Consider the following 22,143-nt stretch of genomic DNA (forward strand, 5'->3'; position numbering starts at 1 on the left):
ATCATTTGATCAGATTGAAACTATATACTACGTTTATGTAGTGAAATACAAAATGTAGTTTTGACTTGTATATGACCGAGGATGCTCTTTCAGCGCGCATGCTCCGTAGAGGCTTCAGTCAATGTGAAAGAACCACATTCCCCTCAATGAGAAAGTAAAAATGTAAAATACAAAAAGAGACAAGAATGACAAACATATTTTTCAGGCTGATACCCCTATTTTATTAGAATGTGCTTAATTATTAAAAAAAAATTAAAAACGTCATTACAATTAATTAATAGTGCTTTTGTATGTAAATCCAGCTGTGTGTGTGTACATGCGTGTGTGTAAGAGAGAGAGGCTAGGCTGGCTGTAGCTCTAAAGAGTGAATCCTGCATGAACCTGCTTGTAGGGGCCAATCAGGTCAGCAATGTTGACCTTAAAAGGAAGTAAGGTCAAAGGGCATTCCCACAACCAATCAAGGGTTCCCTCTCTCCCTCAAAACACACATTTGGAAGTATGAAACTCTCATATTGTCTAAACTACCCGTATAAGTCCATATAGACCAGAGCCTTTCATGACAAGCTTGTCTGATTTCAGTGTCCACACTACATTTCCCATGATACCCTGGGGTCAGGGAATGAGGACGTAGTCCTGAGCAATCTCCAGAGTGTACAGGTTGCAGAGCCCTGATTGGTCCTCCGTCTGTCGTGTTTCCAGGACAACGATCCTGCCGGGGGATTGGAGGGAGTGGAAATTACAACTCTGCTCACCTAGCATGCCTGTCTAAGGGTGTGTACGGTCTGGAAGTGTGTGTCTTTGTGTGTTACTCTGTGTGCAGGTGTGCGTGTGCAGGTGTGTGTTGTACCTGTCAGAGTCTACCAGACGGAAGGTCTTCTTGAGGTCTCTGAGTTCCTGTAAGGCCTGTGACCCCTCCCCCCTCCGCTGCCAACCGTGACGCCACACCCCCAGGAGGCTGTCCTCCACATAGACTGGTGGGGGGGGGGGAGGGGGAGGAGAGGGGAGGAGAGGACAGGAGGGGAGAGGAGGGGAGAGGAAGAGGGTTGAGAGGAGGTGAGGGGGGAGGAGGGGAGAGGAGAGGAGAGGGGAGGAGGGGAAGAGAGGACAGGGGGGGAGAGGAAGGGGGTTGAGAGGAGGGGAGGGGGGAGGAGGGGAGAGGGGAGGAGGGGGAAGAGAGGACAGGAGGGGAGGGAGGGGGTTGAGAGGAGGGGAGGGGGGAGGAGGAAGGGGGAGGAAAGGAGGGGTTGAGGGGAGAGGAGGAAGGGGGAGGAAAGGAGGGGTTGAAGGGAGAGGAGGAAGGAAGAGGAGAATAAGGTTAGGGACACGGGGAGAGGGAGAGAGAAAATATAATTTGCAAAAGGGAAGTTCAGAGACATTCACATTTCCATCCTTCCCTCCACCCTTCATCTCCTCACCTATTCGTTCTACATCACATGTGAAGCTGGTCTCAGCAGGCAAAGCCCTGTGGCTCCGCGTCGCCCCCTCCAGGTTGACTGTGTGAACTGACTCTGGAGGGAACAGCAACAGTGGAGATGCAGGTCATGCCAAACTCAGTCAGTGTCACGGATCAGTCAGTCGTGTTGTGTCAACTTACTGTCAATACGGACTAGCAGGGTGTTGCTGTCCAGCTGGGTCACTTGGATTGTACTTGAACTGCGGCTCTCTGGACACACACATATTGGTACACACACACACATATTGGTACACACACACACACGTTGATACACGCACACACACACATGCAAAGAGCGGCAGAAACAAGGCAGAAGACAGAAGAAAATAAACAAAAAACGTAATGAGTGACTATATATTAAAGACAGGGTCCATACCCAGGCCGGCGCTGGTGAACCAGGAAGTGTTGGAGTTGAGGTTGATGTGGTCCATCTGGACCGGCCGGTCTGGCCGGTTGGGCCCCGAGCCCCGAGACACCCCGATACACACCAGGGGGTACTCCTGCTGCGGGGCCACCACCATCTCAAACACCCGCAGGGGGGAGGGCAGGGGGAAGTCAAAGTGCTGGAGAAGGAGGAGGTGGGGAGATTAGGCTGGAGGTCTGGTAGGTATTGTGGGGGAGATTAGGCTGGATGTATGGTAGGTGCTGTGAGGGAGATTAGGCTGGATGTATGGTAGGTGCTGTGAGGGAGATTATGCTGGAGGTATGGTATGTGCTGTGGGGGAGATTAGGCTGGATGTATGGTAGGTGCTGTGGGGAGATTAGGCTGGATGTATGGTAGGTGCTGTGGGGGAGATTAGGCTGGATGTATGGTAGGTGCTGTGGGGGAGATTAGGCTGGAGGTATGGTAGGTGCTGTGGGGGAGATTAGGCTGGATGTATGGTAGGTGCTGTGGGGGAGATTAGGCTGGAGGTATGGTAGGTACTGTGGGGGAGATTAGGCTGGATGTATGGTAGGTGCTGTGAGGAGGTGGAGATGGAGGGGAGATGGGGGAGAGAGAAGCTGACCTACCTTGACCAGCATGAACTTGTGCATGGGCTCGTACCACTGTAGTAGAACCACACTGGACTCCAGAGCACAACACAGGAACACACAACTGGGCAGGGTGTTACTGGCTGAGAGGGGGGAGAGAGAGGTAGGGTGTTACTGGCTGAGAGGAGGGAGAGAGAGGTAGGGTGTTACTGGCTGAAAGGAGAGAGAGAGAGGTAGGGTGTTACTGGCTGAGAGGAGAGAGAGAGAGGTAGGGTGTTACTGGCTGAGAGGAGAGAGAGAGAGGTAGGGTGTTACTGGCTGAGAGGAGAGAGAGAGAGGTAGGGTGTTACTGGCTGAGAGGAGGGAGAGAGAGGTAGGGTGTTACTGGCTGAGAGGAGAGAGAGAGAGGTAGGGTGTTACTGGCTGAAAGGGGGGAGAGAGAGGTAGGGTGTTACTGGCTGAAAGGGGGAGAGAGAGGTAGGGTGTTACTGGCTGAAAGGGGGGAGAGAGAGGTAGGGTGTTACTGGCTGAAAGGGGGGAGAGAGAGGTAGGGTGTTACTGGCTGAGAGGAGGGAGAGAGAGGTAGGATGTTACTGGCTGAAAGCAGGGGGAGAGAAGGGGAGAGAGAGAGTTAGGGGATGGTGACGGGGGGGGGAGGAAGAGAGAGAGGGAAAGAAAAGATAGAGGGAGAGGGGGGAGAGAGGGAGACAGAACTTCATGTTGTCTAGTCTTGTGTTTTCTATCCACTTTGCTGTCACCCCCCAGCCCGGCCCTGCCCCCCGGCCCTGCCCCCCGGCCCTGCCCCCAGCCCGGCCCTGCCCCCTGGCCCTGCCCCCCGGCCCTGCCCCCCGGCCCTGCCCCCCGGCCCTGCCCCCCGGCCCTGCCCCCCGGCCCTGCCCCCCGGCCCTGCCCCCCGGCCCTGCTGCCCTCCATTCTCACCTACGGTGCAGGTTTGGCAGCCCTTGGTGTCTGGTATCTTACAGGTCACAGCGTACTTCCTATACATACACACACAGCATGATGTCACGTCAAACACAACAAGCTGGTGATGTTGCTCGATAGGTAAGATCAGAAAAATATCAATTTATGTAGATGGACTTCCTCATGTTAGGATGATGATTATGAAATGGTTTGTATGGATGGTTTATGATGGAAACCAGCTCGCTATTATTTCCAAATTAATGAGTTTTGAATGACAGTTATTGTAATTTGAATACACACACAGGTTACCTGGGTAACAAGCGATGCGTTGGCAGGGAAACCATCCGCTGCTCTTTCCGTGCCTGTTCATACAGTTCCTTCAACACGTGGGAGTGCAGCTGGGAGGATTTACCTGAGGAGACACACACACACACACCACATACACACACACCATATACACACACACACCACATACACACCCAGATGCAGACACACACCCAGGTAAGGCACACACACACACAAGTAAAGCACACACAAGGTCAAACATGAGTAGAAGAGGTCTTTTGTTCTGTGAGTCTCACCAGACACTGACATCAGGACGTTACTGATGGTGTAGACCCAGGTACACTTCCCTGGGTAGAGCTGCACACACACACACACACACACACACGCACACACACACGCACACGCGCACACACACACGCACACACACAGAGAGAGGAGAGCTCAGAGGACATGGATATACAGTCAACTAGATAAGGTGCCACTGGAGACCACGTAGATAACACCAGACTAGATTAAATTGAACTGGCATAGCCTCACGGATCCTCATGGATCATAGAAATATAACTGACTAGAATGCACGCCATATCCCTCTATGGATTATAGATATATATAAGCGAGAGCAGGTTCTCACCAGCTCCATGGTGGCTTCGGAGCAGTTCAGATTGAGGGTGTAGATGCCCTCGTCTGCACCCAGGATCAGGTGAGGATCTGGGGGAGAGGAGAGTCGGGGAGGGGGGGTCACTGGAGGTCATGGGCCAGGCTGATTGGTGTGCAGTTACACAGTAGAAACATATTTTGTCAACTTCTTTTGTCTTGATGATCCGTGTAACAGGGTCGACCTGGGTCGTTTCAGCGCCCAGTGTTTGTGTGATCTGTGAAGATGATCGTTCTGATGAGGCAGACCTCTGGTCGTTGGGTTTTCCCACGTGGTCGAGCAGTGGACTCTGAGAGGACAGCCATGAAACACTTTCTTAAAGTACACCTGTACAGGAGGAGGAGGAGAAGACAGGAGGAGGAGGAGGAGGAGAAGACAGGAGGAGGAGAAGACAGGAGGAGGAGGAGGAGGACGAGAAGACAGGAGGAGGAGGAGGAGGACGAGAAGACAGGAGGAGGAGGAGGAGGAGGAGGAGGAGGAGGAGGAGGAGGAGGAGGAGGAAGAGGAGGAGGAGGAGGAGGAGGAGGAAAAGACAGGAGGAGGAAAAGACAGGAGGAGGAGGAGGAGGAGGAGGAGACAGGAGGAGGAGGAGGAGGAGGAGGAGGAGGAGGAGGAGGAGGAGGAAAAGACAGGAGGAGGAGAAGACAGGAGGAGGAGGAGGAGAAGGAGGAGGAGAAGACAGGAGGAGGATGAGGAAGAGGAATAGGAGGAGGAGGAGAAAGAGGAGGAAAAGGAGGAGGAGGAGAAGGAAGAGGAGGAGGAGGAGGAGGAGAAGACAGGAGGAGGAGGAGGAAGAGGACGGGGGTCAATCATAAAAATATGTATTTTTGAAGGTCTTACACACGTAAATACGTAAATACCAGGTTAGCCCAGTCCAGGGATGTACTGTACCATACAGGGGAGATGCTGGATAAACTTACCGGAGGTTTCTTAATGACAGGACTGGTGCATTCAACAGGCTCCTGGAAACGAGGGAAATGGATACATACATGAAAACACTATCACGTCCACATCCAACAGAAGACAAACTCACCCAAAGAGACATTCAAAGAGACTTGTAATGCGCTCAAACAGACAGTCTCTGCTCTTTCCTTCAGTGTGTCATACCTGGAGATGTAGCCTCCTGCGGGGGTCTTTAGGGGGCAGCTCAGGGGGGGTCGGGTCTGGGGGGGCCAGGTCTGGGGGGGCCAGGTCTGGGGGGGCCAGGTCTGGGGGGGTGTTCACCAGGCCCACTGGAACTCCTGGTGGGTCTGGGGAGAGTGGGGAGGGGCAGCGGGTCAAACACGCTGAAATTATAAAGGGTGCCACGTACAGCAGGGCTGACTGACTGGAAAAAGGCAGGGGAACCCTCTGCACAGAGTCCTTTGATAGAACCCTTAGATAGAACCCGTATTTGATGTGTATCTGAACAGCACCGTGCAGAACCGGAGAAGTGCTCCGGCCTGGATCCTCACCAGACTTGACGTTGCGTTTGGACCTGGGGCGGGGCGTGGGGCGGGGCGCGCTGGAGGTCCGAGTGAGGGGGGGCGGGGCCTGGAGAGAGGGCCGCCCCTTATCCTCCTCCCCCGTCACGCTTTCCTCCGAACTGGTGCGGGTCTTAGGCTGCAGAGACAAGGTCAGAGGTCAGAGGTCGTCAGGCCTGCTTGTCGCAGTCTTCTTCTGTGGTGTTTTGTCCTGGGCTGTCAGACTAGAGCAGAACAACCTTAACGGCATGGTAGCTCCCCGAGGTTCGAACCTCGGTGAAACACGCACACAACCATTGCCTTCCTCTAAATATTCAAATAGGAGACAGATCTGATTTGCATTTGTGGAACTCAGACCCTGGACCCGGGTGAGGGGAAGGCCTGGTGCCTCTCACCTTGGGAGGGAGAGGGGGAGGAACGTCATCTGTCGGCATCGTCCGTCTGTCAGGAGGAGACACACAGGTAAACACTCGTCGTTTGGGTTTAGTCATGAGAGGGATACAGAGGAAAGAGAGTTAAAGAGAGAATTAAAGAGTTAATGAGAAAAAGAGAGAGAGTTTGCAAGAGAAAGAGTAAGAGGGAGTGTTGGATAGATTTAGAGAGAAAGAGAATGAATGAGAGTTAGAAAGAGAGAGTGGAACTTGATCATGGATTGACTTAGTTTACCTGCAGTACTGTATCGTGGGGCTGGGAGAGGAGAGAAAAGTGTTACTCAAAAATGAATGAGAATAGAAACAAATAATCAAATATAGGAACAATGTTTGTTTCTTTGTGATCCTTACACGTCAACGTCATCATAGTCATCATCTGAATCCATCAGTCCATCTCTGAGAAGGAGGAGAGGAGGGAGGGAAACAAAAGGAAAGAGTGAAATCTTTAACAACGTTAAATGACGAGGAGTGAGGAGCAAAGATACTCTTCTGAACATCAGTGGATCATGCAGCATGTGATTGGCTGCTCGGGGGTGATCCCGTTACCTGATTGGACTCCTTTCACTAACAGTGGATCGCACAGATGGCAGTACCTGAGGCAGTCAAGAGAAAGAAGCAGATTTTAGATCAATGACGTGTCACAGCTGATTTCAATGTGTCTAAATCCGGGAGTGTTGATTGTATTGGTGGAGCGTTTGTATGTAGGTCTGCTGTTTGATGGAGATATTTAAGCACTGCTGAGTTTGAACTGACGGTGTAGTGAGATAACAGAAACCATTATGCTTTGTTGGTGGACATACAAATACCGCCGTTGCTGAAGGTTGAAAAAACATTTTCTAAAAAATTATTTTCAAAAAAGGTTGAAAAAATACTATTAACTTTTTGTGACGTGTGTGTGGGAAAAAAATGTTTTGAAAGGTTTAAAAAATATTAAAAACTATACTTAAGTGAGTAGAGACCTCATCAAGTACTCAGCAATGTTGGAAATGTTTAGGAAAAAGATTGGGAAAACGTTTTGGAAAAAGATTTGGAAAAAGTTTGGGAAATAAGTTTGGAAAAAGTTTGCACTTTTGCACTGTTTCTTGTTGTGTGTGTGAGAAATGTTGCCATCTCTGGTGATCAGTTTGCCCCCCTTCCTCACACACTCTCACCATAGACTCTGGTGAGTCTGTCTTTCTGTTCACTGGCCTCTGGGTGTAGATCTGTCCCACTTCACACACACAGGAAATAGAGAGGGAGAAACAGACAGAGTTATAGAGAGAGGGAGAAACAGACAGAGTTATAGAGAGAGGGAGAGACATTACAATAAATAACATCTCTTTTGTTTACACAACTCAAAACTCAAAACCATGTTTACTAGAGGTTGAGCAAACAGGAAGAGAAGTAACCAATCAGGGGGTGTCTTACTGCTGATGTCAGAGTTGGTCCTCTCAGCCTGGTTGTGTCTGTTGATGGAGTGGATTCTTCTCATGGACCCAGGAACCGCCACCTGACACACGGCAGCACAGGTGAGTCTCTGCCTGACACACAGCAGCACAGGTGATACAAGCAGCACACAGGTGAACCAACACCTGAGACAAGCAGCACAGGTGAGTCTCTGCCTGACACACAGCAGCACAGGTGATACAAGCAGCACACAGGTGAACCAACACCTGAGACAAGCAGCACAGGTGAGTCTCTGCCTGACACACAGCAGCACAGGTGATACAAGCAGCACACAGGTGAACCACCACCTGAGACAAGCAGCACAGGTGAGTCTCTGCCTAATGCCAGGCGCACAAACAACGTCAAAGGTCGTTTCAGGCTGCTGTACAATTGAGTCAAATTCTTCAGAACAGGAACGTCCTAATTCGATTGATTTCAATTATCCAAACCATTGTAGCTCAAAGCTAGTGCCTCATCCTAGCTTTTGCTTGTGGACCTAGTTTGACTTCCAACCCTTAGTCCACCACTAAGTCAAGGAGTCACATGTAACATGTTGACCCAAGTGGAAAAAGAGTCTACTGAAATCTAATTTAAATGTATTAAACAAAATCTTTAAACAATGACAGTACTCTTTATGGGTGCGCTTGCCTTTTGCAAGGTACATCCTACATTCTTTCTCATGTTTAGTCAATTTTCCCCACTTTAATAATCCCTAAATTTGTTACACCACATAGTGTTGGTGTCAAAATGTGCGTCTTGTTCTCAAAAGCGTTAATTTTATTGGCTGGACGGTTCCGTCGCACGGCCCTTTACTTAAAGTTTAGATATCCAGTCACATGACAGTGACGTTGTAACTGATAGGAATGATCACTAAATGGTGCTTCTTGCACATAGAAATGACATGATCGTAAAATTAAATTGCCTTCTCAATCTGACATTAATTTCTTTTTTGACAGTCAGTGATTATTTAATTTGAACTTTAGTTGTGTAGCCCTTCAATCATTCAGCAACATTTAATTTATTGGCTGAAGGATGTCACACACATTAGACTGCAGTTGGTCTATAAATAAGTAGCCTGACATTATCAACATAAAAACACAGGGACAACATTCAATGGTCTAATTAGATCCAGCTATCCTGACAAAACATGTAATATTCTTCATTTACTGTCAGGACACAGTCCAAGCAGTTCAACCACGTATCGAAAACTTCAGTAAATGTAAGTATGTTTGAACTCTTATACTTTGAATATAATTTTGTTGCTCGGGTCGACCTCTGACCTCTATCTCATCCTCCTCCGCCAGACAGGGCTTGAGCTTCTCAGGGTTCCTGAGCTTCTCCAGGAGGTCAAGGGTCAGATCGTGTCTCAGGGTGTGCTGAGTCAAAAACATGTGCTGAGGAGGAGGGAGAAGGGAGGGAGGAGGGGAGGGAGGAGGGAGAGGAGGATGGGGGAGAGGGAGAGGAAGAGGGGGAGGGGATAATGGAGGGGAAGGGGGTTCCAGGAGGAAAGGAAAAAGCTAAAGTTACAGAGAGGCTATTGAGGGGCGAAGAAGATGTGATGAAAATGATAAAAGCTAAACAATGTGACCCTTTACTCACTGTAAGCATCTTGGACGCTGCAGGCCTTTTCTTGGGGTTTCTGACCAGCATGGATTTCACAAAGTTATAAAACAAGGAGGACCTGATGAGGACCAGGGCAGAGAGAGCAGGGACAGGGTTACACTACCAGACTCCCAGCAATGGAATAGAGCTTCACGTCTACAGAAAGAAACTTTCATGTGTTTATTTGTAGACGCTTTCATCCATAAGTGACGTACAGGGAGGGGATTCTGAACTTGTAACAGCTCAATCAACAGTCCCCATATCCTCCTTCACTCCCCCTTCATTGAAAGGTTTGTTTTTGATACCCTGACCTGGAACCTGTCCAATAAAGCGAGTATAAAGAATAAGCCAGGCGTATGGCAGGGAAAGTAACATATATAAACCGAGATATAAACCTGGCTTATTCAGTAAACTCGCTCTATGGAGCATGCCCCAGGTCCGAGGTCATGGAGCTGGCCCCAGGTCAGAGGTCATGGAGCTGGGGGGGATGATGCGTTTGACGGGGGGGATTTGAACCTGCGATCCCTTGAATCCGCCTCCAATGATCTACGCGTATCCTAGCAACTGTGTTGAGTGTTTACCATTTGGCCTTGTCCTTTAGTTTAGGAGGCTGGTATCCACTCTTGGACATCAGAAACAGTACCCTATAAAGAGAGGAAACATGCTGGAAATGTGTGTGTGTGATCCCCATAAGAATGTAACACACATCTCTGAACAAACAAACTAACAGACCCCTCCTGCTCTCTGGACAGTACAGACACCGAAACCTCCAGTCTCTCTGATTACCTCAGGGTGTGTGTGTGTGATTACCTCAAGGTGTGTGTGTGTGATTACCTCAGGGTGTGTGTGTGTGTGTGTACCTCAGAGGATGCACGTCAAACAGGGGGGGCTGCAGCTCGGCTAGCTCGATGGCTGTGATCCCCACAGACCAGATGTCACACAGCTCGTTGTACCCGCCCTTGATCTCCACTGCTGCCACCTCTGGTGCCATCCTGTGGACGGGAGGGGAGTGTCACCACAAGCTGCAACCTCCAGCTGGACCTCGTTGGCTAGTGGCCAAGAGGGGCTAGTGAGTGTGGTTAAGGGGGAGCTAATGGGATTAGTGTGGCTGATGAGGCAAGTAGAGCTAGTGTGTCTACTGGGGCTAGTAGAGCTAATAGGCTGGTAGCGCTATTGGGATAGTAGAGCTAATGTGGCTAATGTGGCTAGTGGGGCTAGTGGGGCTAGTGGGGCTAATGTGGCTAGTGGGGCTAATGGGGCTAGTGGGGCTAATGTGGCTAGTGGGGCTAGTGGGGCTAATGGGGCTAATGGGGCTAGTGTGGCTAGTGGGGCTAGTGGGGCTAATGTGGCTAGTGGGGCTAGTGGGGCTAGTGGGGCTAATGTGGCTAGTGGGGCTAGTGGGGCTAGTGGGGCTAGTGGGGTGGGTGTGGGTGCTCACCAGTAGGGTGTTCCTATGAAGGACATGCGGCGAGCCAAAGTGGCTGTGATCTGAGCTGAGATCCCAAAGTCAGCTGATCAGAGAAAGAAAACAACACAGAGCTGAAAACAGTCTTGTGTGTGTGCACGGGTGTGCGCACGTGTGTGCGCACGTGTGTGTGGACGTGTGTGTGCACGTGTGCACATGTGTGTGCACGTGTGTGTGCACGTGTGTGCGTGTGTCTCCATCATCCACCGACCCAGCTTCACCTCCCCCTGGTCGTTGAGGAGGATGTTGGCTCCCTGGAGGACAAGAAGTGAGGTGATACAAACAGTGAGTCAACAGGAAGTTAGAACCAGTTACTGGACGCACACATGTGATGACCCCCCCGTCTCCAGCCAGCCCCAGTCTCCCTGCTCACCTTGATGTCCCTGTGGATCTTCTTCTGGTCGTGGAGGTAGTTCAGACCCTGGAGGAGCACACAGGGGACCAGACACTCAGGATCCCTGATGAAGGCTAGTGCTTGTTGCTCAAGCAGTAAAGATGTTGGAATCAGAAGACTCAGGTGAGGAGGTGTGTGAGGAGGTGTGTGAGGCCTCAGGTGAGGAGGTGTGTAAGGAGGTGTGTGAGGCCTCAGGTGAGGAGGTGTGTGAGGAGGTGTGTGAGGCCCCAGGTGAGGAGGTGTGTGAGGCCTCAGGTGAGGAGGTGTGTGAGGCCTCAGGTGAGGAGGTGTGTGAGGAGGTGTGTGAGGCCTCAGGTGAGGAGGTGTGTGAGGCCTCAGGTGAGGAGGTGTGTGAGGAGCTGTGTGAGGCCCCAGGTGAGGAGGTGTGTGAGGACTCAGGTGAGGAGCTGTGTGAGGCCTCAGGTGAGGAGGTGTGTGAGGCCTCAGGTGAGGAGGTGTGTGAGGCCTCAGGTGAGGAGGTGTGTGAGGAGGTGTGTGAGGAGGTGTGTGAGGATGTGTGTGAGGCCCCAGGTGAGGAGGTGTGTGAGGCCTCAGGTGAGGAGGTGTGTGAGGCCTCAGGTGAGGAGGTGTGTGAGGAGGTGTGTGAGGCCCCAGGTGAGGAGGTGTGTGAGGAGGTGTGTGAGGAGGTGTGTGAGGAGGTGTGTGAGGCCCCAGGTGAGGAGGTGTGTGAGGCCTCAGGTGAGGAGGTGTGTGAGGCCTCAGGTGAGGAGGTGTGTGAGGAGGTGTGTGAGGAGGTGTGTGAGGAGGTGTGTGAGGCCCCAGGTGAGGAGGTGTGTGAGGCCTCAGGTGAGGAGGTGTGTGAGGCCTCAGGTGAGGAGGTGTGTGAGGCCTCAGGTGAGGAGGTGTGTGAGGAGGTGTGTGAGGCCTCAGGTGAGGAGGTGTGTGAGGCCTCAGGTGAGGAGCTGTGTGAGGCCTCAGGTGAGGAGGTGTGTGAGGCCTCAGGTGAGGAGGTGTGTGAGGCCTCAGGTGAGGAGGTGTGTGAGGAGGTGTGTGAGGCCTCAGGTGAGGAGGTGTGTGAGGAGGTGTGTGAGGCCTCAGGTGTGGAGGTGACGTACCTGCAGCATCTCCCTGCAGACGAAGGCTATCTGCAGCTCCGACAGGGGGCCACTCACTGCAGGCCGGGTCAGAGGGCATAGGTCAAAGGTCAGAGGAGAGTGTTGGGGGAGCAGAGTTGGGGGGGTGGAGAGAGAAGAGTGATGGGTGGGAGTGGGAGGTGAGGGGGGGAGGTGAGGGGGGGGGGTGAGGGGGGGAGTGGATGGAGGGAATAAGGGAAAGGATCAACATTATTGTCAAACTTTCTCATCCTTTGTCAGTGACACACACACACACACTCTCCATGTTATGCATCTAAACACTTACACACAGACGCACCTAAACACACACACACACACACACTCACCATTGTAGATGTCTTGGAGGGAGCCTCCTCCACAATACTCCATACAGATCCACAACTTGTTGGCCCTGGACACACACATACACACATACACACATGCACACATGCACACATGCACATGCAAGAAAATAACAAAATTATATAAAACCAGATGAGAAAAAATGTAGTTATTTTAAAGAATAAAACAACATTTGTCTTTTGTTATGGATTGTATATGCTTTCATTTCTATTGAGTGAGTATGAATTGTGGAATTGTGATGGCAAAGGATGCGCTCTCTCTGAGTCTCTATAAATGTAACGCTTTTTTTTTTGCCAAATATGTGTGTGTAAAGAATGCTGCTATGGTATATGAAACATAACCATTAGTCAAAGTGCAAGCAGCCAGTATGGTGAATTGATGCTGCTCTGTTGAATTCATATATTTGTAAATCTGACTTTGAAAGAGTCTCCCCAGCCACGAACCTCACCGCACGTCACTGAGCTGTCCTTATTTTGAGAGAGTTCTTAGGCCTTAGTAAGCCACTATGTTGCGGTGCATACCTTATATAGCTGCCGTAGTAGTCCACTATGTTGTGGTGCATACCTTATATAGCTGCCGTAGTAGTCCACTATGTTGTGGTGCATACCTTATATAGCTGCCGTAGTAGTCCACTATGTTGTGGTGCATACCTTATATAGCTGCCGTAGTAGTCCACTATGTTGTGGTGCATACCTTATATAGCTGCCGTAGTAGGCCACTATGTTGCGGTGCATACCTTATATAGCTGCCGTAGTAGTCCACTATGTTGTGGTGCATACCTTATATAGCTGCCGTAGTAGTCCACTATGTTGTGGTGCATACCTTATATAGCTGCCGTAGTAGTCCACTATGTTGTGGTGCATACCTTATATAGCTGCCGTAGTAGTCCACTATGTTGTGGTGCATACCTTATATAGCTGCCGTAGTAGTCCACTATGTTGTGGTGCATACCTTATATAGCTGCCGTAGTAGTCCACTATGTTGTGGTGCATACCTTATATAGCTGCCGTAGTAGTCCACTATGTTGTGGTGCATACCTTATATAGCTGCTGTAGTAGGCCACTATGTTGCGGTGCATACCTTATATAGCTGCTGTAGTAGGCCACTATGTTGCGGTGCATACCTTATATAGCTGCCGTAGTAGGCCACTATGTTGCGGTGCTGGCAGCTCTTCACTATTATGATCTCCTGCTGGATCACTGAGAAATCATCCTCTGAGAGAACACACAGAGGGAGGGAGAGGGAGGGAGGGAGGGAGGGAGGGAGGGAGGGAGGGAGGGAGGGAGGGAGGGGGAAAGATGGGGAGGGGGAGGGGAGAGAGGGAGGGAGGGAGGGAGGGAGGGAGGGAGGGAGGGAGGGAGGGAGGGAGGAAGGAAGGGAGGGAGGGAGGGAGGGAGGGAGAGAGGGAAGGAGGGAGGGAGGGAGGGAGGGAGGGAGGGAGGGAGGGAAGGAGGGAGGGAGGGAGGGAGGGAGGGAGGGAGGGAGGGAGGGAGGGAGGGAGGGAGGGAGGGAGGGGGAAAGATGGGGAGGGGGAGGGGAGAGAGGGAGGGAGGGAGGGAGGGAGGGAGGGAGGGAGGGAGGGAGGGAGGGAGGGAGGGAAGGAAGGAGGGAGGGAGGGAAAGGGAGAGAGGGAGGGAGGGAGGGAGGGAGGGAGGGAGGGAGGGAGGGAGGGAGGGAGGGGGAAAGATGGGGAGGGGAGAGAGGGAGGGAGGGAGGGAGGGAGGGAGGGAAAGGGAGAGAAGGAGGGAGGGAGGGAGGGAGGGAGGGAGGGAGGGGGAAAGATGGGGAGGGGGAGGGGAGAGAGGGAGGGAGGGAGGGAGGGAGGGAGGGAGGGAGGGAGGGAGGGAGGGAGGGAGGGAGGGAGGGAGGGAGGGAGGGAGGGAGGGAGGGAGGGGGGGAGGGAGGGGGAAAGATGGGGAGGGGGAGGGGAGGGGAGGGGAGGGGAGGGGAGGGGAGGGGAGGGGAGGGAGGGAGGGAGGGAGGGAGGGAGGGAGGGAGGGAGGGAGGGAGGGAGGGAGGGAGGGGGAAAGATGGGGATGGAGGGAAAGGGAGGGAGGGAGGGAGGGAGGGAGGGAGGGAGGGAGGGAGGGAGGGAGGGAGGGAGGGAGGGAGGGAGGGAGGGAGGGAGGGAGGGAGGGGGAAAGATGGGGATGGAGGGAAAGAGGGAGGAAGGGAGGGAGGGAGGGAGGGAGGGAGGGAGGGAGGGAGGGAGGGAGGGAGGGAGGGAGGGAGGGAGGGAGGGAGGGAGGGAGGGGGAAAGATGGGGATGGAGGGAAAGGGAGGGAGGGAGAGAGCATGTCATCCTGACTGGACTGTGCCATCACACTGTGGCCTGTTTATCAGCAGAGGTCCTGCAGTATCCTGGTCTCACCTGGCTCCATCTTAATGAGCTTGATGGCTGCCAGGTCCCCACTCTGCTTGTGTCGAGCCTGGAAACACACACACACACACACCACACACACACATACATACATAAGACACAGACACATTACATTTAGTCATTTAGCAGACGCTCTTATCCAGAGCGACTTACAATAAGTACAGGGACATTCTCCCTCAAGGCAAGTAGGGTGAAGTGCCTTTCCCAAGGACACAACATCATTTGGCACGGCCTGGGAATCAAACGGCCAGGAACGGAACCGGCAACGTTCTGATTAACAGCCTGACTCCTTAACTGCTCAGCCATCTGATCCCCTTCGTTAGAGATAAACAGAGCCATGTTGTTGAGAGGCTGTTGCAGTTCTGCAGTCAGACTCACACACTCACAAACAAACTGTACACTACTCCCAACTATCTCCTCTCTCACACACACACACGCACACACACAGGGGCACTGAATAGGGGGGAAAGGTTAGGACGATTCTAAGGTCCCCTGACTGACAGGGGCCACAAAACAATTAAAAACTAATAGAAATGATTAACTTTTCTTCTTCTTTTTTTCATGGGGCCCAATGTTCCTTGCGGCGCCCCTGCACACACACACACACACACACACACACACACACACACATACATACACAGGCATCCAACAAACAAATGACTTCCTTACTCATATTATTCATTTACTGTTATGTTTCTGTTGAGTCATTTAGCAGACGCTCGACACACATGATCACAGTTACAGTATTCAAAAGCCCGTTTTGAGAGAGGAACCCACACAGTCACATACACTCACACACGTACACACAAACACTCATAAACACTCTCGTACACAAACACACACACACTGTCACACACAGTGGAAAGAGTGCTGAAGGGTAGAGCTGGGCCTGGGTTGCTGGGGCGGGCAGGGTCAAAGGGGAAGAGTGGTAACGCTGTGGTAACGGTCACCTTAAGTTGAGGGGAGCGGGGGGGGGGCTGCTGCTCTAAATGAACAGTTGGTCTATCTCTGCACACACACAAGGATGGAAACCGGAGGCGGTTTCCACGGTGACGTAAGTAGAACGAGGTGGTCCGAACTCCCGCAAACAAACAAACAACCAGACAGACACAGTGCCCCCCCTGGAGGCCTGTGGGGTTACTGCAGTGTTCACTTCACACATCAACATCGCCTGTTCCTCCGCTCTGCTCCGCTCTGCTCTGCTCTGATGAGGCAGCTCCACTCAGAACCAGAGCTTTACATAGTAGAACCCTGGTAGAACTAGATCTCTACATAGTAGAACTCTGGTAGAACCAGATCTCTACATAGTAGAACTCTGGTAGAACCAGATCTCTTCATAGTAAAATCCTGGTAGAACCAGAACTCTACATAGTAGAATCCTGGTAGAACCAGATATCTTCATAGTCGAACCCTGGTAGAACCAGAACTCTACATAGTAGAATCCTGGTAGAACCAGATCTCTTCATAGTAGAACCCTGGTAGAACCAGAGCTCTACATAGTAGAACTCTGGTAGAACCAGATCTCTTCATAGTAGAACCCTGGTAGAACCAGAACTCTTCATAGTAGAACCAGAGCTGAAGCAGTTAGAAACACAAGACTCAGTTTAGGACCTGCTTCCTCTTTTTTTTGGTTAAAGATAAATCAGCTGGTTCCTACAAGCACACCCTCCACCTTCTATACACACTCTCACACACACACACACTCGCACACACACATTCACACACTCTCTCACACACACTCACGCACACACACGCATACACCGGGCCCTTTAGAGGCTGTAAATACAACAGTCTCTCACTTCTTGTTTTAGGTCACCTTCCTGTCCTGTAGTCATGGGTTTCACACCTGGCACCAAGTATAACTGATGCCTATTGGCTGATGCATCAGAAGCCCCGCCCACACGTCTCCAGTGAGGAGTGGCTGGAAGCTGCTTAGGCTGTACAACTGGTCAGACAGCTACAGTTCTTGTTCCAAATGCTCAACTCATTCATCTACTGGAACCAAATTTCCCAGACAAAGTACAATTAGGGAAGTTAGATTAGGGAAACTGTTTGAGAGGCTAGCTGCTGTGATGAAGGACCGGGAACAAGAGCTGTTGTTTTCGCTGTGGAAACATCTGGTGCCAGATGCATGGCTTTAGTAGGATTCAGTCCCTGGTTTGACCAGACATCCCTGTCGTTGACTCACTGTCTCCAGCCTCCAGCTAACAGTAAACTTACAGAAACACCCAACAAGATCTCTGATTAAACGAATCAAGTTGGTGTGTCAGTGTGTACGTTGTGTCGCTACGTTTTGTGAGTGTAATCGTCTGTGTGTGTTTGTTGTGTTTACGGGTGTGCAATCATGCGTGTGAGAGTTGTCCGAAGCACAGACACAGACTGTACACATTGTTTGGTGGGGAGGGGGTCACTGTGACACCGTAGTCATGGTAACCTTCCCCCCCCCAGAACCCCCCTTCTCTTTAGCCTCCACAGACGTCAGACAGTTAGAACGAGGCAACCGTGGAAACAAGATGACTAACAGACAAACAAGTCCTGGTATTCAGTTGTCACTCTACCTTATCTCACTCTCCTATCATTCCTCTCCCTCCAATCCAACCTGTTCTGGGTCAACGTGCAACACACACGCACGCACCTTCACACACACACACACAGACCAATTCATACACTTTGGCCTGCTTTCACTGTGCAAAATGCAACATTAGGAGGTTGTTTCAAAAGCGTATGGCTACACGCAGGCCAGAATAACGTGTGCGTTTACAGACCACAACTTTGGGCTATTCATGTTCTAAAATTCCCTGCATTTAAGAACCTGTGATGGCGAGAAGTGTGAAATGCAAAAGCACTCTGTCAACCCTGTGAAAACAGGCCATCAGACAGGGCTGTGTGCACACCAGGAGGAAGTGTGCTCCACATCGCCCTCGCTTTGCATCAGCCGCTCTGTGCTCACACCAGCTGCTCTACTCTCATGTTTTATACTTTGCTCCACTGTGCTCAGCTCTATTCTGCTTCAGTCTCCCAAACCAGCACACTGCCATGTCCATTTTCTCCAGAACACTAATATAATCTAATATTAATCTACTAACTTCACTGCAAATAATGTAAACCTGAAGTGTGTGTTTGTCTATCATATAACTCTTAAATTACAAATAAAGCATCTATATGTCTGCATATGTATCATTTAACTTAAATTTACAAATAAAGTAAACCTGTTACCAGGGGCGTCTTAATAGCACTTGAGGCCCCTGGGCTATGGACTTTTTTTTAAAAATGTTGAGGCCCCCCGCCTATGGAGCTAAATCAGGGCCAAATGTTTTGTTAATAATAATAAAAAAAATCTTTCGTTGAAAGATTAAAGCTTGGCATTGAAAATGTAAGTTTTGGTCGAAAATTTGAAAAATAAAACCATGTATTCAAAGAAAAAATAAGTGTACCAATTTTTTTTTCAGGTTGAATAAAATGTTGATAAAATGTTGGAATAATTTTTAATAATTTTTTATAATTTTTTATTTTTCACTTAGTGGTTTCACATTTCATGTTTTCACATTCAAAACTTTTTTCTAACGCCAAATCGCGGTTTGGCGTGCATTTTATAGGCTTCTTAAATTCCTCCCATCATTTTTATCAACAGCAAATGCGTCTCTATCACACGCAGAACTTTATTAACTCTTTATCCATTATACGTCATCCTTCAGACTCTGATTTTACGGAGATTCACGATATTGAAGCTTCCAAATGTATTTTTTATATGTTTTTGTGGGGTAATTTTCACCTCAACCACCTTTAAATAACAACCAATAATTATTATTTGGCACCAACACCAAGCAGCATTCTTGTAAATATAAATAAGAAAAAAAGATAGGCACACACAAACAGAAAATATAAGATGTAGGCTAGGCCAAAAGTCTGAAACTGAAAAAAAAAAAAAAAAAAAACTAACAAAAAAATGTAAGCCATAAAAAAAAAGGTGTGTGACATTTCACGTGAAAACATAAAAAGTGAAACTATGTAAAAATATGAAAGTGAAAAATGAAAATTAATAACTTAAACAAATATTCAAAAATGTTATCGAAATGTTATTCAACCTGGAAAAAAAATTGGTACACTTATTTTTTCTTTGAAAACATGGTTTTATTTTTCAAGTTTTCGACCAAAACTTACATTTTCAATGTCAAGCTTTCATTTTTTGACTAAAGATTTTTTTTCGAATTGACAAAACATTTGGCCCTGATTTAGCTCCATAGGGCTGGCTCGCCTTGGTGTCTAGGGCTGCACTAAATTGCTGCTCTAGTCCACACTTGACTGGTAGGGATCTCATTGTAATATTACTGTAACTGTTACTGCTCCTGACATTCTCTAATCCCTGCTCTCCTCCCTCTGTCCCCCCTCCACACCTCCCTGTGGTGTGGGGGGTTTGAGCTGTCAGCATCTGCCTGGTCGTGGGTCAGTCAACGCTGAACCTGGTCGCCAGTGGATGTCGATCTGTGACAGCCTGCCAAAGCTGGATCAAGTCTCCTTGACGGACAACAGCGAGGGTTAGGGAGTCGCTCTCTGTCTCTGCCTCTGCCTCTCTCTGCCTCTGTCTCTGCCTCTGTCTTCCTAACCTGACAAGTCTCTTCTACTCAACGCTGCTCTATTCTACTTTAATATTTTCTACTTTATTCAGTTCTACTCTAATGTATCCCACTTTACTCAGGTCTGCTTAAATATAATCTATTCTATTCTTCTCCACTTTACTTAGTTCTGCTTTAAATTACTGTACATATAGTCGGCTGAGGCTGGGGCTGGGGCATTGGGCTGGTGGTGCTGGGTCACAGGCAATGTGATCTTGGTCAACACAAGCTAAGGACCAACCACAAGCTTCCAAATGTTAATTCCCCCCTCTCTCTCATCCCTCTCTCTCTCTCTCTCTCTCTCATCCTTCTCTCTCATCCCCCTCTCTCTCTCATCCCTTTCCCCCTCTCATCCCTCTCTCTCTCTCATCTCTCTCTCTCTCTCTCTCTCTCTCTCTCTCTCTCTCTCTCTCTCTCTCTCTCTCTCTCTCATCCCTCTCCCCCTCTCATCCCTCTCATCCCTCTCATCCCTCTCTCTCTCTCATCCTTCTCTCTCATCTCTCTCTCTCTCTCTCTCATCCCTCTCCCCCTCTCATCCCTCTCATCCCTCTCATCCCTCTCTCTCTCTCATCCTTGTCTCTCTCTCATCCCTCTCATCCCTCTCTCTCTCTCATCCTTCTCTCTCATCTCTCTCTCTCTCTCTCTCTCTCTCTCTCTCTCTCATCCCTCTCCCCCTCTCATCCCTCTCCCCCTCTCATCCCTCTCCCCCTCTCATCTCTCTCTCTCTCTCATCCCTCTCCCCCTCTCATCCCTCTCATCCCTCTCTCTCTCATCCTTCTCTCTCTCTCATCTCTCTCTCTCTCTCTCTCTCTCATCCCTCTCCCCCTCTCATCCCTCTCCCCCTCTCATCTCTCTCTCTCTCTCATCCCTCTCCCTCTCTCATCCCTCTCCCCCTCTCATCCCTCTCTCTCTCTCATCCTTGTCTCTCTCCTATCTCTCTTCATACCTCTTCCTCTTCCAGAAGTCTTCAAAGTGTTAGTCTGTCAAACTGATAACTGGCCGATGATAACTGTCCGATGATACCATGCTCAGAGAACCAGTACAGGTGATGTCTTAGAGCTGACGACCACTGCACTCTAAAAGTAACTGCTGACAGAGGGTCCAGGACGTAGGGCGGGGGGGGGGGGGAGGGGGGAGAAGGAGAACATGTATGACAGCATCTGACCTTCTAAATATGATTCAACCCAGAACAAACAGGAAGTCTTAGGCCCTTAAACTTGATATTAGCTGTTAACTTGAGGCCTAAAAAAAACAGATTTCTGAACCTTTTCAATCCCTGTTTTGGGGGATTTCTTTTGCAGATTTTTAAGTCAGACTTAAGGTTACAAATATAAACTTTAAATGCTGATTGTTGTGAACAAGAATTATATTTGAAATATCTCTGAAGTTACAACCAATTTCTAATGCTGCTTTCACTTCATCTGAAAACCACTTCCTTGAACAGTGCTCACACCTCAACAGCAAGGGTGAAGAGAGACACACCATGAAAGCACAAAACTCCCACAGCTCAATTCACACAGAAATCCCTTTGATTAATGGACTATAATTATAATGAACTATAACTAACTATTAGTAAGCCATTCAACCATCACTCCAACGTACAGACCCAGAGAGAAAGGACTGAGTTGAAACAAAGTCCAGATAGGTGGATGTGTGAAAAGGAGGATGTTAAAATGTTAAAACGATTATTCTGACCTTGTAGACTTCTCCATATGTCCCTCCTCCAACGCGCAGTAAGATCTCAAAGTCTTCCTGAGGATTCCTGGTGGAGATGTCTAACGCTGTCCTGTGCTGAGAATCCATTACTACTACTGTAGCATGGCACACACTCACTCACTCGCACACACACACTCCACCATGCGCAAACACATGCACCGCAAGCCTCCCCCGCTAGCTGCCTGTGTCGAAGGAAGGACAGGTCTTGCAGAACACACACTGACAGAAAACACATTCACAGTCAAATGCTGACTGTCTCTCCTCCCTCTCTCTCCTCCCTCCCTCCCTCCCTCCCTCCCTCCCTCCCTCCCTCCCTCCCTCCCTCCCTCCCTCCCTCCCTCCCTCCCTCTCTCTCTCTCTCTCTCTCTCTCTCTGTGAGTTTCATTTACATTCTCTATGGCTTGATTTCCTGTTGTGTGAGTGTGTGCATGTGTGTGTGTATGAGTGAGCGTTAGAGATAAGAGGGAGGGAGATAGAGAGTTTTAGTTTCACTAGGCTTGCAACTATATGGTTTTCAGTGTGGGTTTTAACATGTGAAGTGTGTGTGTGGATGAACTGGTTCTGTGCTTCCCTCTGAAACATGAGTGTGTGTACCCCCCCAACCCCCTTTTCCCCCACTGTGAAGCACATTGTGCCGCCTCCTGGTATGAAGTGCACTATATAATAAAGTCTGATTTGTGTGTGTGTGTGTGTGTGTGCGTGTGTGTGTGCAGAAATGCTGCTAAATGGCTTTGCTTCCTGTACTGCATGTTGCCATGAATACAGGTGTCAAACTGGTGGAGATATTGACACAGAAACATTGTGTGACAGCGATACAATCTCTATTGAAAGAAATCACATTTTCACAAAAGTTTCAAATTGTATTGTGTCTCACACAAAATTGTGCCTTCCACGTGACTGTTTTAGATTCTTCTGATTATTGAACTTTGCTT

The 22,143-nt window shown here is 49.6% G+C and overlaps 1 protein-coding gene across 1 annotated transcript; it reads right to left on the reverse strand.

Moving 5' to 3' along the window:
* Positions 1-197: 197 nt before the first annotated feature.
* map4k1 (mitogen-activated protein kinase kinase kinase kinase 1) lies at positions 198-21,414 on the reverse strand. The gene is made up of 32 exons (XM_084674814.1): positions 21,191-21,414; positions 14,874-14,931; positions 13,626-13,716; positions 12,487-12,551; positions 12,143-12,198; positions 11,046-11,093; positions 10,884-10,926; positions 10,646-10,718; positions 10,068-10,199; positions 9,789-9,851; positions 9,205-9,286; positions 8,886-8,999; positions 7,588-7,669; positions 7,332-7,390; positions 6,727-6,773; positions 6,532-6,576; positions 6,416-6,436; positions 6,145-6,190; positions 5,741-5,888; positions 5,394-5,536; positions 5,207-5,248; positions 4,535-4,613; positions 4,263-4,339; positions 3,928-3,988; positions 3,656-3,758; positions 3,365-3,423; positions 2,465-2,568; positions 1,830-2,016; positions 1,595-1,663; positions 1,416-1,508; positions 848-971; positions 198-709 (listed from the first exon to the last, which is right to left on the reverse strand). The coding sequence occupies exons 1-32, from the start codon at positions 21,296-21,298 to the stop codon at positions 613-615; spliced, it is 2,619 nt and encodes an 872-aa protein (XP_084530940.1). The 5' UTR covers positions 21,299-21,414; the 3' UTR covers positions 198-612.
* Positions 21,415-22,143: the final 729 nt, after the last annotated feature.

This window comes from Hypomesus nipponensis, chromosome 15 (assembly GCF_054491055.1).
Source record: "Hypomesus nipponensis isolate SF chromosome 15, ASM5449105v1, whole genome shotgun sequence".
NCBI classification, from domain to species: domain Eukaryota; kingdom Metazoa; phylum Chordata; class Actinopteri; order Osmeriformes; family Osmeridae; genus Hypomesus; species Hypomesus nipponensis.

What these genes read in the sequence shown, in the direction of transcription:
- map4k1 (XM_084674814.1), bottom strand. Translation starts at nt 21,298, where the DNA reads ATGGATTCTCAGCACAGGACAGCGTTAGACATCTCCACCAGGAATCCT. An exon ending in CTGCCAAACCTGCACCGTAG is followed by an intron (nt 2,569 to 3,364) that starts GTGAGAATGGAG and finishes CCCCCCTCTCAG; the next exon opens with CCAGTAACACCCTGCCCAGT. An exon ending in ATGTGATGTAGAACGAATAG is followed by an intron (nt 972 to 1,415) that starts GTGAGGAGATGA and finishes CCCCCCCACCAG; the next exon opens with TCTATGTGGAGGACAGCCTC.